The 20,638-nt window shown below is 44.5% G+C and overlaps 1 protein-coding gene across 5 annotated transcripts in view; it reads right to left on the reverse strand.

Annotated features, from left to right (window-relative positions):
- The window catches only part of LOC125763925 (hormone receptor 4), a 58,811-nt gene that overhangs the window by 37,178 nt on the left and 995 nt on the right, over positions 1 to 20,638 (reverse strand). Inside the window, exons 1-2 of one of the 5 annotated variants that reach the window (XM_049427659.1) lie at positions 20,113 to 20,574; positions 18,075 to 18,733 (exon numbers count right to left, since the gene is read on the reverse strand). In XM_049427659.1, coding sequence (XP_049283616.1) covers positions 18,075 to 18,143 — 69 coding nt within the window. In that variant the 5' untranslated portion in view covers positions 18,144 to 18,733; positions 20,113 to 20,574. Of the gene's footprint in view, positions 1 to 13,052; positions 14,668 to 18,074; positions 18,734 to 20,073; positions 20,575 to 20,638 lie in introns of those variants that run through there. The other 4 variants (XM_049427657.1, XM_049427658.1, XM_049427656.1 and 1 more) reach the window with 4 other exon arrangements.

Here is a 20,638-nt window from a genome sequence, read left to right on the forward strand (position 1 = left end):
TTTTGTTGTATGCGTATATCGTAGGTTTATTTTTTTTTATTGCCAGTGCATAAAAACTACAACACCATCGCTACACACAAACGCCAAACTGGATCATGATGTAAACGGGGAACAACAATAGGACAACGGTCCGTTTTGCTGGGAGTGGTCCCATCCATTGTAACGTTCGATGGTTCTTGATGCTGGGACTGGGTAGACCCGTTTATATACCACGCAACAAAGCACCCTCACCCACAACCCATCTAAAGCGGATGGGAAGGGACAGAGAGTTTGCTAAAATGAGCTGCAATTTATTTACGCGCCGCCATGTCGGTCCACTTTTATCGACCGATATTATGATCGCCACGCAGAACGTATGATCAAAAACAAAAAAACGAAACGGCAAAAGAAAGACCGAGGAAGACAGCATACCCGGGTACCACCATCATTATGTAGCAACCCGAGACGTCACCTCGCCATTATATTCTTCCACCGTTCCACGGCGATATCGTTGGTGGATCCGTGTATTATAGTCATTTGATCGGAATGCTACGTTTCTGCTGCTTCTTTTTACACGCCTTGTTGTTGCTACTATTACTGCTTACTACTACTACTGCTACTACTACTACTACTATTACTACTTCTGCTCTTGGCATGAATCTTTACGCGTCGCTTTCCGAGAATGATCAACGCACACGCAATCGGGCACGAACGGAAAATGTGGCCGGATCATGCGAGAAGGGTAACGAGAGAAATATGCTGGCATCTGACAGGTAATTATGTTACATGACGATAGAGTAAACGGAGAGAGAGAGAGAGAGAGAGAGAGAGAGAGTATGTGAGTGGACACAAACAGCTGTATCGTGTGTTACCCAATTGACATTGTGCTAAAATAAACGCTATAATTTATGAAAAAATGATGGAAACTGCTAGAGAAATGCTCGAATCATTGACCACCGGGTTGCTGTGATCACATTTCGTCTTTGACATTCTATCAACGCTGGTGTCAGCCATCGGACGTGTCTTTGCTGGTGATGTTTTTGCAAGTGTTATCTCAGTTTAAACCGGTGAAAATCAGTGAAGAGAAGCCAAAAAGGGACGATCCGTGCAAATAAGATGCACGGCTTTGGATTCCATGCATTGTCGCGAACAAAACATCCACGCGGAAGCTTCAGGACTCATCCGGATGGTGCCTCAATGGAGCGGCATGTTTTTCCCTGCCTTCATTCCTTGGCGTCGCGCGTTCTGTGTGTGGCATGTTCCGGTCAAAATCGTGCATAAATCGAGCCGTAATGTGTGTTACGAATTAAATGGTGAATAAAATGGTATTTTTTACCATAAATTGTAATAATTATCAAACCAGACTACTGCGATTATTGTTTTGATTCGTGCCCTTGGCATTTGACAGCTTGAATGACAAACTCGAATGATATAAAGAACTGCATGAAAGCAAGCGTTTCGTTGTACTAAACGTCCCTTAAAGCTTTGGAGTTTAAGGGACGTTTAAGGGTCCAGTTTAAGGGACCGATAGCTCGAAAAACGCTTGAAATCCGCTATAAAATGTCAATTGGGTATGCCAGACATTACAACCTTAACCAAATGTGTGGGATTTTGTGTGGTGGTGTTTGTTAAATATTATTCTTTAATTAATTAAACTTTTAAACTTTGAGGTGTTTAACAAACGCAAAAAATCTGTCAACCCTAAAATTCCTGGAACAAAATGGGAATGCCTCAGACACATGTAGAACGGGACCAATTACGTACTTAGAGTGCATACTTCTTCATGCTTATTTATTTTTTGTTTCCGTACTTCCATTCACTGTTGGCATGCTTCTACTTTCGCTCTATTGCTCTGCTTCATGCTTCAATCTCGTCGTTCCCCCACCCCCTTACCACCCTCTTGCCCTTGTACAGGAAATAAAGAGAACACACGGTGGGCGAACACGTCAATTGAATTGCATTCACAATTGCATTATTGCACAATGCATTTGCCCTACCGAAGTGCCGAACCGTTTTCGTTCCTGATGTGTATCGCCCTAACGATGATGCATCACGCATTTCCCTCGCTCAACTCAACGTCCCACCCAAACAAGAGTGTAACATCAAGAAAGCTGCAATGTGCACAGCTAATCAAATGCACCATGGCCCCATGCTGGGCCATACCGCCGACCACCGGTAAGAAGGTGATGGATTTACTTTACTCTAACGATGCTTTCTCGTGTCAGCGACGATTCCGATGCCGCCGGCTCGATAATGCAACGGATGCATACTGGGCGTTTAGGCAGGGGAAGGGTTTATTCAAGCGCAACGCAACGAAGGGCTTACAAGAGTTCGACCAACGGATCTTCGGCAAGAGGTAGGCCCGGTTTGTCACATCCATTCAACTGTCACACGTAATGTGCAGTCCGGTTGCTTCCCTACCCGAAACAGGAGGGGGGAGGGGAGGGCTTGAAGAGAAATTACCGAAAACGAAATAAAGAACAAGGTACCTAACCATTCCCGTTTGGCACAAGGGAAAAGGGCCTCGTACGAAATACCAGGGAAGGATGGTTGTGATGACGGTGGAAAACAATCTTTTCCCCGGTGTTGTTCGACCGGCATTTGATCGTCTGTGAAGTGTAAAGTAAAGAAATAAACACTACACTTCCACTGCCGGCTCCACAAATAGCATAACCCCCCCCAACATCCATCCCCCCACGTCCCGTACAATGTGGTCGCTTCTCGCACAACCCATCGAAAAACCTTTTCTAAGTGATGATAAGTGTATGTTGTATTTCCTCTTTTTGCATCATTCTTCTCGTAAATGATCGTTTCGCTACATTACACTGGCTCTCGGTGCTTTTTCTCTTCGAGTTCGTTCTTGTTGTCTTGCGTTTGTCCCTTTCCTTTCATTCCCATTCATCCATTTCTACTTTTTCCTACACACACGCATTCTCCAAAAACCGGACATTTACTTCCATGTGCGTTCATGTCTTGCATTGTTAATGTTACGATTTTTTAAAACGGTAATTAATTCCCCATTTTATTCCCCACAGTGCTGGTGAGTTGATAGTACGGGATGTGAATTTGCTTTTCAATAAATTTTTACTTCAACAAATTCTACTGCTTCCATCTACGCACACACACACACACTCTCGTCTGATTCACTCTCGATTGCTCCACGCGATCATACAAGCGATCTTGTTGGCGAATCTGGTAAACGATCGTTCGCTCTTCAACTCGTACCATTTTTGCTCGGCGCAAACGATAAAACCAGCTCCGGTCCTTCGGTGTACGTGCATACCAAACACCAAACACAGCCAAATAAGGCAAACAAACACTGCGGCTGGTTAACGGAATCCGTACCGATAGGGAGTGATTTTATTTTTATTCCAGCACTGTTGCTCTTTATTGTGTAAATATTTTATGTTTCCATCACACCGTGTCCTCCACCGGCTGTACGAATTCATTCAGCTGAATTCAGACTGGGTAGACTGGGTAAGTGGAGATACTTTTGTTTTTCTTTCTTTTCGTTTGTTACTGTACGGTACCATTCAAACCAATGTTTGCGAGCTACACCTTACAAATTCCATCAACTTATCAATCAAGCCCGTACACGTTTCGCCCGTAACTACACACGGTGTGTTTGTGAAATGTTTGCGATTTCCTCTAATTACTTTCATCCATTCACAGCGTGCAACATACACACGGGCTTCGCATAATCTTCGCATGGTATACGGCAAAACAGCGAAATAAAAATACACAATCGCTCGAACGAACATGCGTGAAACACATTTCGAGCACATGTTGACGGGTGCTGCTGCTGCTGCTGTTGCGCATTGTTGCGTCAGCTTTTATGGGAAGTGAGAAGCTTCACTATCGAAATCTCGTACGCTTTGGAACGATGTGTTCTTTATCGTATTGTTGTTTTCGGGTTTTCTTTCACCCGCCGATGGAGTGATTTTTATAATCACCTCCTAGCTGTTGCTTATGTGCATTAATAAATCATAACGAGCGATAAGATATTAATTTCGATCGAGCTTTTACGACCACGTGAAGATGGTTAAGGTGTCAAAAACTGATCTACGAAGGGGTGAGGCAGATAAAGTGTTAACTATTGAGTTAGAATGTATAATTTTTTTTAATAAAATATTTAAATCATAGGAAGAGACGAGGAAAAATGATTGTGATATTTTTTTAATATCATTTGAAGAAATATTTTATCGATCGATTAGCTTTTAGAATTTTATAATAGATGGCGCTACAACAGTCAATTAGTAATCTATGTCAATCTTGGATATTTGGAGTTTAGATGTAGGATTTTTAGCCAAATTAGCTTAAAATCGCTAGACTAAACAAATAAAAAGTTTGATTGACGGCATAACATCATGAAATTATTGATTTTTGGACGTCACTGTCAATCTGGCGGGATCAACATGATGTTGTTTATTACGAGTTCCTGAAACCTTGGTGAACATGAAACGAGCACTGTAAGGGATATAATCGATTCATTCAAGCTGAGCAATAGTCAAAAATTAAACGAGTAGACATAAGCTAAGACATAGCTCAAGTGCTCGAAATATATCCGGTTATCCAAAAAAATATGATACTTTCTGTTATACAGCTTATTTTTACAAAATCTATATTCTATACACGGTTTGGTCTCAATAGAATATCTGGTCTAACGAAGAGGCTAAAAACTGGGTGAAAAAATTAGATCCTTTCAAAACTTTTAAAATAATTTTTCCTTCCCTTCACAGAGGGTTCTAAGAAAAAACTCTCAAATGTAGAGAAATTATGTTCAACGACTGATAGCCCAAAAACATTGCTAAAAAGATAAATTTATTCTAAACAACATTCCTTCACACAACATCAGTCGCGGATCGCGGAATTGCTATCAAGGGAAAATAGCGAACGATCTTAACACCGGTCACGCGCATTTGTTAGTTAAAATCCAAGCTGTCTGCATGCATTACGCACACACTGGACCCCCGGGTGGAGAGTGTAAGGTCACCATACATTTATTCATCGTGATCAAAAACGAGAGCACCACCGGTTTTCCAAACAACGACCGTCCGGTTGCGTACGTGATCAACCAGTATGCCCACGGGACGGTGTAATAAACTCGGCATGTTTGCCAATGCATCATTCATTGACGAAACTTGCGACCGTATTTCACTATGCATGAACCAACGCCATGATCGACGCATGGAATTGAAAATTCTGAATATTGCTAAACGTACACGTAAATACACACGCTGATTGTGGATGGTGATAGCCAAATTTACAAGTCACAGGCGCAAAAATCGTTCTTTCTTTTTTTTGTTTGCTCCGGAGCAAAGGAGAAACGTGACACAGCAGCCAGTGCGGATTGGACGAGAGCGAAAGATGTTCAACTGATATCTCGATCGCCAGTCACAAGATAAGGTTGTAACTCGGCACGAAACTCTACGGTGGTAAAAGTAATGCAAAATAGCTTCTTTGGTGTCTTTTGTTGAAATGATCTTCACAATCATTGGGGTATGTTTTTCGATATTTTGTTTGTGTCAAGAGTTAAGAACATTCCTCAACAAAAACCTTGAACCGCAAACCTCTATAATCTTCAATTGTTTATAAACTAAGCGATGTTTTTTTAAAAGAAAGAACTTGAATTATAATCATAAAAAAACTATTTTCCATCTTTTTTGAACAATACATAACTCAAAATAGGTCAGAAAAAGTGCCCTGGACAGAAGCGGTAGAATTGCAGCTCCACCACTAGGCGGTACCGGTTTTGCAAATGAAATGGAAACATTAAACGCCTGCAGAGCTGGAAACTGATCCAGTGAGGTTGAGTTTTTTTTATATCATTTAAACGAGATTGAAAACAATACCTTGACGATATCGCCTTCTTTAGCGATAGCGAGTACTCGTTTCGCTAGGTAGTACGCATAGAACATGCTGCAGTAGTCGATTGCCCAGCTCGTAGAACCACTGTTGATCGCCACTTACAACGTGTTCGCTAGCGGTGCCGGTGTTCTCGGTGAGCTGTTTATTCTTGTACAATGTATACCTGCAGCATTATACCCCGTATCCCATCTTAACTTGTTCGACCTGCTCAATCGACCTGCCTCCTGTACCTTATCCTTTCCCCAACAACGCGTCGTACATCCAAGTGTACGGTATTGCTGCTTGTGAGGGTGTCTTCCAAAAGGGTTGGCCTCCTCCCCCGTTTTTGAGGTGGGTCTTCGGAACTGGCCGAGAGCACAAGAAAACCGGACCGAAGCAAAAGAACGCTCCAACCCGAGAACCCGTGTGCAACCCGTAGAAGGCATGCCAATTGACGGGTGTACGAAGGCAACATACATTACCGACCAGAAACAAGAAGAAATAATAGCTTTGGCTTCACTGCATACACTCTCTCTCACACACCCATACGTGCGCCCAAAACGAAGTACGGCGCAAGAACCCGAGAAGCGGTGTAAAACGCATAAATCATGAACTCAATCTCCCAGAGCCCTTCGAAAACTTCTTCGGTGGGGTTTGAAAAACTTGGAGCAACCAAAAACCCCACAACCGATCCTATTCTTTACTCCCTGTTTGCGTTCGCGGTTAGATCCCCTAAGAGGTGGAAGGAGTGTGTGTGTGTGAGGTGGACAAGAAGGATATCTTGTACGAACAGAATGCCTCCCTTGTTCCACCGCCAACTCCACCTTCATCTCTACAACGAGTGTCGCATATTTTTTCGTTATTGTTGGTGGTTTGGTTTTTATTTTGTTCTTTTCTCGCTGCCGTTCCGTTCTGCACACTGTCGTGTGACGCAAAAGATATTCGCATTTAGTGCGACAGTCAGACGAACCGTACAGCAGCAGCTGAGCCGACCGGTAACTGCCTGTGCGGTAACGGAAAGTACTGGTGGCCCCAGCGGTATAGGGACCGGCTTTGGGTTGATTTTCTGGTTTAACTCGTTCGACAATTGAACGTTCCCAGCGAACTTGCAGGCTCGTTATGGTGCCGCGAGGTGGCAGAGGCAGGAGATCCGACGTTGTTTCGAGGTTAGTCGCGTAGAGTGCGCGCTTGGTCACGATTATGTACGTACACGCAAACTTCCCGGCCCGTCTATGGCATACCAATCCTGCACAAGTTTGGGGAGGAACCGAGCAACCGATTATGGGTGAAGATTGTGAGGTTGACCTCCCGTACTATGGACCGGATGGACCGGAGCAGGAACGGATCTAGTTGTAAAAAGTCCTTCAGATACTGACGTACCCTGGGTCTCCTTTTACACTCCTTATGCAGGGGGGGAAAACGCAACCAATCAGTAATTCTTGTTCGCTATTAGATCCGTGCCTCTAGTGGTGAAACCGATCGGTATTAAGCCACACCAGACATACACCCTTGCACGTTAGCCTGCAGCAGCAAAAGTACGAGAATTATTGGAGCCAGCTCAGCGTAACCGGTTCCTGTGTGTTTCGTAGTAACCAACGCCGGTGTGCCTCCTCAACCACTGCGCCGTTAGAGTATCGCGCCCCAGTTGTCCTCTCGATACACATGCCACAAAACCAAACATGAAAGAAAATGGCAGCAAAGAAAATTGCCCACACTTGCAAAGAGAGCGTACACGTAGGGCGTATCCCTACAGGGCAGAATCTTCATCGCCCCGTTCTTTGGGAGATATTCCCCTACCACGGAACTGCTTGCGTACGGAGCCGCTTTAGCGTTTTGATTTGATTGAGCTTCGGTTTAACCTTTCTTCGTCCTTCAATGCCAACGTTCGTCGGTTCGTATGTTGCCGGGTTTTATTCCCTGTGTGCCCGCCGCCCCCCCCCCCCCCTTCCCTTCTCCTCCTCGCCAAGCAGCACCAAGCTCACCTACTCCGTAACATACTCATTGCACGTATCTGCGATGGATTGTCGGGCACTTAATCGCAAATAAAACCTTTACCACTGCACCGTGCAGAACGTTCGAAGCTTACAATCGAATTTTGATCCACCATCCACGGGATGGGTGGGGGGTGAGTATCAAAAAAAAATCGTGAAAATCTTGTCTTCACCCCCAAATTCTGGACAGTGCAATTCTGCCCAAAAATTGTTCCGATCCGGTTTCTGGCATCCCTTTCATGCCACTGATCACGGAGCTTTCGGTGTGTATAACCTCCACAGGAAAGAAATCATCCCCAAAAAACAGGGAGAGGGAGGTAAAGAAAAAGAAAGAAAAAAATATCCCTTTGGACCATTGCTTTGGGGTGAACTGGCGAAATTTATTACCTTCCCAGCAACTACACAACACATTCCTTGGAGCCCGAACCCGAGCGTCAGAAAACTGCATTAAGTTACATACGGGCGAAGTCAACCGTAAGCCGTGTGTTCTTGCCCAATTGTTCTTCCACTACTTCTGTCAACCGGAATGCATGCGCGCATATTTTATGCTTTCATGAAGCAATTCTTCAAACTACATTGAATGTTCATTTAAGAAAAAAAAAATACAGAAAAGAAAAACGTACAAACATCACCCGACAGTACATAACAGCGATGCGCTTCATAAATTGCTTTTTTCTTTCTTCCTCGCGACTCGGATGATCAAGATGAAGTTTTTGGTTACATGCCCACCACCGATGTCAGTGTTGGCATGCCCGATAGGATGGGTGAAAAATATTGAAAACAATTTATTTGCTTATTAACTTTATGACAGTTTCCTTCCACTTCAACACGGTGCACCCCACACTTATGCAGAAAATTAAATCACAATATGTAAAATAACATATTTGCAGCAAATAATTTAAACAAACGTACCCAAGCACGGTGTGATCAATAACCGAGAGATCGGGTACAGAGCTGACCATCTCGCCCCCCCCCCCCCCTCCCCCACCCCCCCAAAAACCCCAAGTATCATTAATTACATTTCAACGTAATAATCAATAGTACGCTTTTTATCACAAACTTCTTCAAAGCATCGATTCGCCCTCATCGTGTTACATCAAAGCAATTTTATCGAACGCGAATTTTGTAAGCACACCAATATGGGGAAAGAAAGAAATAAAAACAGCCAACTCTTCCGCCTACCTATCACCACGACCTTCCCACTGGCACGAATGGCCACTGGAAAAAAGGTCGGTTATTAAAATTAATTAACCGTACTAAAAGATAGGCTTGATGTCGCTTACAAACAAAAACAAAAAAAAAGTGCTTCACCCTTCGACCTCTCTCTGTCTTTCTATCTCTTTTACCTCACACGAGTTCCCTAAATATACCCACTGAAACACAGTCACAGTAGGTATCCTTTACACCAGGCTCACGGCTCTTATGAACCTGCCACTTTTTGCTCCTTAGGGTCCGGTTTGTCCTCGATCGAAACACGATCAAATTTCCAGCTTCCATCACAATTTCGCCTTCCTGCCCAGAACCGAAAAAGGACCAGCATTTCTTTTTTCTTTGAATTTAATAAAAAAAAAACAACCAAGGATTCCTATTTTATGTTCTCCTTCAAATGGTTCCGTTACACTTGACGCCCCCCCTTTTTCCTACGTAGCTCTTCTCGCTCGCACTGCCTTTCAAGGGCGACAAAAATCGATCCTTCGCACTGGGCGCTTCCTCTTGCTAAGTGAACCGTGCTCCACGTGCGCCACGAGGCATGGCTGCATGTTTGGGGCAGTTGCCAATAATACTGACCGTTGGTAGCATCGAAACCGGTGGGTGGTAATAAACGATTATGTTTCAAAGAGCAGTAACAGCGAATGGGCAAAGCAAAAAAAAAATCAGCTCTATAGCTCTAGAGAGTTTGTCAAACATGGGGCAAGTAAAAGCGAAAAAAGACACCCATGCTCCAAAAATTCCAAAAACCCGTGACATTCACGGTACGGTAATCACGAGTGAAGCTAAATTTTGTTCCAGTTTTTTTTTTTAATGTTGGCTTTCTTCCGAATTCCTTATACCATGCTGATGGTGTCTGCATGTTCCGGAACATATTCACGCCTGGTACGTTACTGCGATGAGCCATAATGCTCACCCACCGTACCCAAAAAAAGGCGGAGGATTATCCCGTTTTCCTAATATTACTCCAACAAGGATTAGCTTAAATGTCGTCTGACATGGCACCGAGAGCCAAAATGAGCCAAATGTGAACATGGAAGCATGGGAAGCGTGTGCAAAGCTTAGGACACCGGGATGGTTGCATGTTACATCGGATGAGAAAGTGTCCGGTCCGCTTCCGAAGGGCGTGTGTAACACATTGGTGCTTCTACCAGTTGTGATATTTGCACGGGAAATGACAGTCTACGCGAGGCAATGGAAGGCTACCGACTGCCGGCAGCTTAACTGCAGCGTCGTGATTAATTTTGAGGATTGTGATGTTCGGCGAAAAACGGCTACAGATTCTTATTAAAAAGAAAAGCGAAGTTAATTATCTTCGTGTCTGAAACTGAAGATACAGCATGGTGCATAAGGGCAGGTGAGATATTACCTATTCTTTCTTAATGCGATTGCCATTATTGACACGATATTTAACAATTCTGCTACATTTTTTAAATTAAAGTTCAACACTACATGCTTGTAGGAAGTCTCATGGTCCTTGTGATTCATTCACTCGATCTTGCACACCGAATACTGATCTTGAACTGATCATCGTACGGAGGCTATCATTATTCAGATGTGAGAATAGAGAGTATCATCGAAGATTCGGGAAAATGAAGACATCGAATCTTCCAGCTAGAAATTTGGTTATTGCACTTGACGTAGACAAAATATTGGTTTACGCCACAATATCCTTCCGGTCCTGGTGACAGGACCTTATGACCGATCTGATGACACAGCGACTCCCTTATACTGGAGTTTCAGAGGGATATAAAACATTTAAATCTCCTATTAAGCTAAGCAAGGTAGTGTTAAAAACTTAAAATTTCACCGAAAATGTTACGAAGTCTATAACCCACTGGCGTCGTCTAAATGAAGCACTTTATGTGATAAACTAACAAAAAAACCCCCTATTCACAAGCAGAGTGCGTGAAAAAGATTAGAAAAGTTTGCCAAGATCATCCGGCAAAGGAGAAGAGCATAAAATGTTCTGCAAAGTCCATTACTACCCAACGTTGGAAAACCGACAGTGGCTTGCGATACACGAAAGCAAACGTAACATCTTGCAAGAAAACGGCATTCCCACCGAGATGATGCGTCGATCAGAAAGCAAAGAAGAGACAGCGAAGGAGAGAGAGAGAGAAAGAGAGCACACTAAAGAGGTTCCAAATTTTCCAGTAGTGGTGAGCGGGTACAACACGGGTCGATTCATAAAAAGGAAAAACTACGCTCTACGGAACTAGAGCATTACGGCTGGAGTGGTCCGTGAATGAAATGGGAGCCACGCAAACGGGGCAACCACCGGAAGGCGTTGGGTTGGCGAACGGCTGGGGGGGGAGGAACAAGTGAGTGTTGGTTGTAAAAAAAACACACTCACCACTTCTTCTACCGTCCATCTCACTGCTCCTTCTTCCGTTCGCTACACCCAATGTTCGCCTTCCCGAGGGTCGTCTAATGCTGAAATAACATTTTCTACGCCATCGCGTAGTATGCGCAAAGCGCAGCAGCAGCAGCCGAACACGAGAACCCGAACCCATCACCGGGCCTGTGTTTGTGTATGTATAGTATTAGTGGGATGACTTTGAAGTCTCCTGGAGAGGTTGTTCCCTTTCGAACCTTCTTGCGCGTTCGGTTCGTGTTGTACGCTTTACGCTACGCTTCTTACTCTACGCTACGCTCGCGAAATGGTGGGCCAAGGAAAAACGGCATGCCAGGCCCCATCACACGTCTCCCAAAACACACGCACCGGACCAAACGGCCCAACGTGAATCACGCGCTCTGCTGCTGTATCTCTCTTTCGCTCCGGCACATCCCACCCAGCAGTGGCACATGATGATGATTGTGCGGAAACGGCAATCTCGAATTTCTCTTTCGTACTAAATATTCGAACACGAGAACGTCTTGCGACACCCGCACACACACACACACATATATAAGACGGACAACTACAAGAGTGCTCCGGGTGGCCAGGTCGCAAAAGATCCTTTTCTTACATCTATTACCAGAGTTCTCGCGGTGTCTTCTTTGGCCAGGGCCAGGGACATGAGCGCACCGTGAGGCTTGAACGTGTTCAAGAGCATCAGATTGAACGATGGAAAACTACACCGTACACTCTCCTTCGTTTCGTTCGTGGATGGTAGATCGTACACATGGCTCTAATCTGCCCACCTTCCCCCAAGAGTCGTGATTCGGTGTAGGTTAAAATTACGATTCTCCAGCTGCCGATGCTGGCAGGAAGCAGCTGGGAGAGCGGTTCGTGCAAAATAATTCCACACCAGCAGCGCCACAAACGAGATCCAATTGTCCCGCATAAGACACTTGGAGTACGTTCGGGGTACGGGTTTGCTCACAAGGTCACTACGCAGAACGTGAAGCTGAATGAGCATTACACCCATCAGTTCAGTGCCGAAGCACACACCGCCAAAGTCGTGATCGATACTTGGAAGTTACTTTTTGGGGAAGATTCACTGCAGTGATGGTTACACCATCGCTTCGAATTATACCCAATTACTTAACCACAAGGTTCCAGAATCTGGTACCGGAATCTGATCTAGAATGTAACAAGGAATAGTCTTTTATGAAATTACGTGCCATTGCTTGATGTTCACTCCTGCTCAAAGATTTCACGTTGTAAATGACATTGACGAAGGCGACGAACGATACCTCCCAAAACATCCTTCCCAGGTGTGTTATATTACCCCGAGGTTATCACGCTTGTCCCTTACGAGTGACGGAAGGATCTGCGCTCAGAAATGTCACTGTCGAAACATAATGCCTCCCCTTCCCCAAGAATTGTTCCGGAGCGTCTTATCTTGGGGATCATCTCAAGATCCTTTCCGGGGAAGAGAAGTTGCAAGAAACTTCTAACGCAAGCACACCCTCCGTGAGAAGGGTTAGTGTGGGCTTGCAGATGACCGGTCTGTCGTTGATTAGATTTGGACACGATTTTTCAAGGGCACCATTACTAACACTTAGCTCGACGACACCACACTATACAAAAAGGGAAATAAAATGGATCTGGGAAATATATTGAACCATTGTACTTACTACGCTCGACGGAAATAGGCCTGGCATTTTGGCTACGCCAGTGCAGTCTAACACGGGGAATGGAAGAAACAGGACAAGTGAAGAAAGACCAACAAAAAAAAAACACCGGTATGTCCTAGAGTGATACTATGTAGAGACACAGGCACACATGCGGGCACACACTTGACACTTCCAAAGTCACCTTCGGCAAACACAACAAAGAATACTGGAGTTTGTTCTCCCTTCGCTCAGTTCACACGCTCTTGATTTTCCTCCACTGAGGCACACACACACACATACACAGAGAGGACACACAAACTGTGTTCTTGTATTCTCTATCTATTCTCTCGTTTTCTTTGTCCTACTACCTAACTCCAAAGTATCTGTAACGGGGTTTCTATTCCGCTGAATAGCTCGGATTCGTACAAATCCTTACAAAATAATCCTTAAGTAGACTCACACGCACACCTACGGGCGTTTAGAACGTCCGCTTAGAAAGGACTGCACACATTATTAGCAAACTCACAGCTGACACACGATGGTACGTACACGTATTACGAGGGGACATACAATCCACCCCGGGTCGAAAGCCCACGCACGGAACAATTTTGGAAAATGGAAGTTTTCCGGCTACGGCCCGCAACAGTAATCGAATGTCCTGGGCACGGTGTTTCCTCTCAAATCGACCCTGGTGGTGTTGCTGCTGCTGCTGGTACTGCTGCCACTGACTACTACTAATGGTGTTAGGCACGGTGACGGATTCGGTGACGGACTTCCAAAAACCTACGGCCTTTGATGGAAACCGTGTGCGTCGTGTCTGTATCGTTTGTTCTCGTTTTCGCTCACTACCCGTTCTTGATTCGTCTTGTATGATTTTTTTTGTGTGTTGTATATTCACTCTCTAGCTCTCCAATTTGGCTGTTGGCTGTGCCGAATCTCCTACGTATCTCTCGACGGATTTGACACTTTCGCTTTCGATCAGCACTCACTCACTGGACGATTGCTAAACCGGTGCCGGGTTTTGGAGGAAGCCAGGCTATCGGAAAATCGGGATCGATCGGGGACATCCTCTTTATGCGTTTGTCAGCGAGGAGCGGAGCAAACCATTCGTGCTCTGATACCTTCGAAGGAAAACACACATACAAACACGCACACACACCCACGGAAAGGCACTTGAATAGGAATTTAGTGTGATAAAGTCAGCATAAATGGTGCCACATCTTGGTGGAAGTGAACACCAGCGGGCAACGGAGAACTTTTCTGCTCCGATTTGTACGCCCGCAAGTCGTTGTTGCTTTCGAGCAAGATTTCCACAGCACTTTGCACTGCACGAGTTCTCGGGGCACACTACTGACGGAATGTGTACGCGAACCCACGGAACCATTGGGGCTCACCAGCCGAGCCGAGTTGATGCCATCGGTACGATACACAGGCCCCGTGAGGTTCTTTGGCAACCGGATTTCTTGCGCTGCCTCGCCGTGTTCGCCGTTCTTCTTCTCCAAGTCGGCCGACCTTCTAGCTCGCGTTGTTGGTTTTTGTCTTTCTTTTTCAACTCGAACAGGGGGAGTTTCTGCCCGGCACGGAGGCTTTGCAGAAGACTTTTGCCCGAGCGGCTACGAATGGCCCGCAAAACCACAAAACACCGTGGTGCGTTAGTGTGGCGGAGATGGGGATTCGCTGGGTTTTATATACACCGTACGCGTTCCAGCTTCTCTACCAAATGTTACCCGGATGGCTTACGCGATGAACGGTCCGGACCATACTGGAAGGACGAACCTTCCAAATCATTGTCGTCAATTGCCCCAAAACGTACCAACTTCAGCCTCATCGTTACTTGTTCGCGTTTTCCTTTATTCGTCCACGTGCTGTCTCTTTCCTTCCTGGTATGCTGCTCCAAAAACCATTTACACGACTCGCAACGTCAAACACGAGAGATATACGCCAAGATACAAGCTCTCATTCGGTACGCTTGGATGTTTTATTTTCTTTGCTTCGTGTGTGTATAGTGGATTGCTCTACGCTCGTCCATTTGTCCTTGCTCATTCAACATTTTTATCGGTCACTCACCGTCAACTGGGAGCACCACCAACCGCCCCATCGCTTCCGCTATTCCTTCTCTTACTAAAAAGCTATCAAAAAGGTCCTGTGAGTGGTCAGTGACTTTGTCCACTCACCTCAAACACACGTCACTCACAGTATGTATCCGTGGGTGTGTGTGTGTGTGCGTGTGCTCACGAGCTTAAAGCTCCCGCTTGTCGAAACTAAAGCCACCCGAGAAGGACACACGGAACTCAACCAAAAGCCTCCACCCCCCCATTAGCGAGTGTCCTTTGTTACAGGAATTGCTTGTTTGGAGGGCGATTATTTCCCGGAAGGCAGGATTTGACACTGCGGGTGCTGTAACGACCCCACACCAAGGATACATGTGAGAGAGATGGATATAGAAGGAGCATGAAGCTGTTTCATTCTCGCTCAGGAGAAGTTACGACTCAATAACTCAATTCACCACCAATACCGACCGGGAAACGACAATATTGTCGACAAAAGTGATCCTTTGCCGTGTTCCAGCGCTTTAGGACGCGGCTAGCGGATGTCCTGAAAGCGAGGACTACCTTCGTCAGTAGTAGTCGTAGTTTCGCTCTTCCTACTATCGGAGCAATGATCCTGTTTCAAGTTTTTTTCCCCCCTTCTTATTACTCCACTGCTTCGTTTATAGTCCTGTGTGTCCTTACTCTAGCAGGGTCATGCGCGTATCGGTGTCGACCACCGCGCGTACCATCATCGCGTAACGGCGGTTTGAATGAAACGCTTCACAAAGCTTCGCAACTTTCACTCATCATCGGCGAAGTGGAGCAGTATTCGGCTTACACGCATCGAATAAAATATATTCCGGCTCCATCATCCGGACACAAAGGACAAAGTAACTCACGCGGGGACCATATTTGTTACATCAACAGCAGGGAGGGTGGCAACAACAAAAAATAGGCACTGATTCGATCGTCTAGGGCACCCCGGACACGCACCCCCCCGGTTGGGCAACATTTAAAAAAGGGAAACGATTGGCGAAGTGTGAAGCAGTGTGTTAGGATCCGATTTCAAGGATTCACCATTTGCGAACACTCGCGCAGCCATTGTGTAATATAGCAGCTAGGACGACCCACAGCCCAGACGGGCCCGTCCTTGTTTCGAACAGAAAAAAATGAGGGGCCAACAATGGCATTGACGATAGCGATGTCTATGTGTAGGTGGTGGCTAGAAGTTATTTTTGCACCGAAGGTTACTGGCCCGAGGGTGTTTTGCGAGGAGAGTTTGCAATAGATTTCCACGTACGTTTTAGTTTTGCATAAAATGTCCTCCAGAGTGGGTATGCTGGGACCATTACCTACTGCCTAGTAAACATTTCAATTCAACCTGCAGGAAAACGAAACTGTTATTCGGAACTATGATCCGCAAGTAGATTATTTATTTTCCTACGAATATGCTTTCGAACGATTTTATTTGTTTAGCAGATTTCATTCTATTCAGAAATTCATTCATATGGTTTAGTGGTAAGACACAAATAGGCTAAAAATAAGCTTACAAACAGGTCAAGATCAGATAAAAAAGATGCAGTATATTAATTTCTTAAGGAACTCCATAGAGCCGTTTCTGATAATTCATTAGTGGAGACATCTGCCAAGTGATCTGCTTGAATTCCATTTCTGAATTGAAAAGATTCAATAGTTTGAAGCTGACAGGAAGTACTGCAAAATGATAATGTCACCCAGTTTGAGTGTCACAGAGGAGAAAATACGATACTTTATTTAAATAACTTCGTAATTACTGTTATGCATTTAAAGATTTCTTTTTTTACCTCTTAAGAACGGCCTGGCCGAATTTTACCACGTAACAGGATAATGAATCCATGCTACGTGGAGACGGTCCGGATGGGATTTGATCCCCAGTCCTGCCGTGTGGACCGGTGCCGTTTATCACATGCACCACCGGGAGTTCCCAAGGAAAAATGTTCATAAAAAAATCTTAAAAAGGACTTAAAATTATTAAGGAATTAAAATTAAATTAAGTAATAAGTAATTTTTCCAATACGATTAATAGCTACAATAGTAAAATTTTCTTTAGATACATTTTGTGTAAATTTTGTCAAAGTGCCGAGAGACAAATTAAAGGAAAATGGCAACTTCAAGTTCTTGTATAGTGTCGAACTGTCGAACTGAACCATTTTATCGGAGATTCCCTACACTTTGGAGTAGTATTCCCAAAACATTTTCTATAATATTTACAGGTCTTTTGAAACTGGTTGGCCAGGACATAGTTGCGATTCCCGACGACTTTTATTGTCTCGTTTGGGAAAACAAAGCGGCTAATGATTAGGCTTTAACAGTTTTTCTAACAAGTTGATGTATTTTTATTTGACTATTACAGTGTAATACGTTGCTCATACAAAACCTACACAGTTTCAAAAACAAATAGACTCAGTCGTTGTCCTTTTCAAAAGGATTTATGTAGATGCTATATTCATTACAATTACTAAAGAGAGAGAACACCATAAAGATCTACTTGCTCTGAGAATCAAACTGTGCACATGTGGACTATGCAACATTTCGTTCCATGGTGCTAGTAACCGGTGAGAATTGAAGATACCGGTGCACTTGGATAACTTGCTCCAAAAGTGAGATAGCGAGAGACTGTTCGAAACAATGCATCTCATAATTCACGCACACATTATTCACAGTCCTGGAAGGTCGTATAACCTCCAAAACCGGTAACCAGAATAGAGGAAAACATTGTAGCGACGTAAGTGTGTGTAAGCATTTAGTGATTCTTTACAGGTACTACTTTAACATATTTTTGAAGTGTAATATTACGTTCCAACATATTACATAAAACCAGCTAAATTCAGATAAAAATAGAGACCATTATTTTGTACTATTTTTTTTTTTTGGTACTACGCTTTACTAATAAAATATTGCTATCATTTGAGGATTTCCTAACAGCGAGTTCCTTGCCTGTTGCGATTCAACTCACTCACTCATTCTCACTTACCTTCTCATTGACATGATTCTCATCGTTGATTGATTGTGTGCGGAGCTTGTGCGTTAGATACTTGAGCATAGTTTGGTTCGCTGCCCGTTTCCCCGACGCCACCTTGCACCGCCGCCTCGACCGTGTTGCGCTTTCCACCACCACCAGCCGCTTCCCGCCCACTCCTACAACCTCGCCGACCTGCCTTCCACCACCTGCACCGCCAACGTCTTCTTCCTCGACGTCGAGGCCGCTGATGTCCTGCTGCACGGTGAAGATACACTTTGACCGTCCTTCCTTACGCCGGCGGACGCGAACACGATGCTTCTCGCTGCTGTGCGTACTTTCCCGTGCGCTTTCCACCTCCGCGCTTGCTTTTCCACGGCCAACTTTAATCACACGCACGTGAGATGGGTGTTTGTTTCCGATATATTTGCACAACGTTACACCGCACCACACAAACCTTAGTTGAAACGATATTGATGGCTCATAAAATCACCACACCAACATCAAACACACCTAGCAAAAAAAAACAATCACACACACACACCACCTCTTCAGGGATCAAGATCACTCAGTTTCTGGTGCCACCTTCTAACGGCTACAATCTAGCACAATCTGCATTTCCGGCGACTGTTGCTCTTCACTCCCGACCCGTGTATGGTCTTCACTCTAATGCACTACAAGCAAAAGAATGATGTAAAAAAACCAGAACAAGATAACACAACAATCTAAACAGTAGAAAATACTTTTTTTAAAACTGATAAATGACAGCGAAAAAGGAAAATGTTTTTCTCTCACAAAAAAAAAATAACAAACCAGTTTTCCCAAAAACCGGATCTTTGCTTTCAACCCCTCCATTCGTCACGGTGGAAAAATCATTTGAAATGAAAGCTCTTCTTTGTCAACGGAAGAAAAAGAAAGGAAATTGCTATACTGACAGCTCCCCTCGTCCGACCGTCTTGTGACTTCTACCCAAAATGCACCACCCGCCCCACATCCAACCTTCGCATTAATAATATTCCATAACCTTAACGACCAGAGCAACAAGAATCAAACAAAGGAAAAAAGGGACTTCTCAAACACACGGCGAGTTCCGTTTGCTAAAAATGCTTCTAAAATAGCAACTAGCAACACCATTAGCAACGCACGGGGATTTTTTTTTTGGTTGTTGTTGAAAGAAGAGAAGAACAAACTGTTGGTTGTTCTCAAAAATGCGTTCACTCTCTCTCTCTCTTACTGTGCCTCTCGTTTGGTCGGCATACTACTAGTGCGTTGTAGCTTCCTGTTCTAGCTCACACACATCCATACACTTATAGCCAAAAAAGGATACTCCAACAAAAGTAGTACTGCCCTGCTTTAGTGGTACGGTACTGCTGCTCTCGCTTGCACTCACACGTTCGCATACCTGAAGCCGGCCTAGCCGAGCCTTTTGCGCCGGAGAGTAGGCAAGTTGCAATAAAATGTTATCGATTTTTCAATTTTCCTACACCAAGATGAACTCTGTAGTGCTAGCCGTGCAGGCGCTGCACTTTTCTGCACTGAGCGAATGGAAAAATCAACTCCTATTTTAACGGGAGCTAACGGTACGATAATGCTGTTTTCTTTTTTATTCACAAAATAATCATGCAATGAATGATTTTACTACGGTTTGTAGTGCCACTTAACAGGGACACTCGGTGTGGACCGTACACGTTGGATCTTAAAATTAGCACAATTAAATATTTTACAACACAGTAGGCAATGCTAGGCAACATTTCCCATTCACACCATCCAGTATCGGCACTATGGAAACCTCTCGAATACTAACGAGCTTTACTTCGATTCGTCACTGTCCAGAGTTGAACTACAAGTCGAGTGGACGGGGCACACTATCTTATCACGCGACCCCAGAACAGAAATAAGGGAAATGCAGCCCCAGAAATTTCACGCACAAAAACAGCCACCAGTTTTTTTCCGCTGCTACGCATGCATCTTGTAGTCAATTTTCATTGCTGGTTCAATCGATAACATAACCTACAGCAAGGAAAACTTTTACCGAAAACAAAACCACACTCACAAAACCGACACGACAAGCGCCAAAAATCCGCACGAGAGCAGCCAGCACCGCGCCGTCAAAACACTGCTACTTCGACCATATTTTATTGCAAGCTCGCAGACTCCGTTTGTGTCCTTTCTTCACTTGCTGCGGTGACTTTACACGCACACATACACAGACACCCAACTGTGTGTGCTTTTCTTGCAAGAAGGAAGAAGGATATCGTGAGAAGCTTTCTCACGAGCAATGGATGGAGAAGATTTTTCTCACAGCTCACTGCCTCATATCGCGCTCATCGCAGCAGCCGTGATAAATATGCTCCATGTTGCACATGGCGTTCTTGGGTGGTTGGTATTGGTGATGCATGAAAACCAAAAAAAAAAAGAGGACAAGGAAGCCATGAAGTGGTAGTACTCTGGATGTGGACTTTCTCAACATAATTTTCCTTCGCGCACACGCAATACAGAAGGCAACTAGATTGCTTCCTCACCTCGAGCGGTTCCAAACTCATAAATACCGAAAATGGTATTTCCAGTGTGCTCTGACG

Source organism: Anopheles funestus, chromosome 2RL, assembly GCF_943734845.2.
Source record: "Anopheles funestus chromosome 2RL, idAnoFuneDA-416_04, whole genome shotgun sequence".
Taxonomy (NCBI): Eukaryota; Metazoa; Arthropoda; class Insecta; order Diptera; family Culicidae; genus Anopheles; species Anopheles funestus.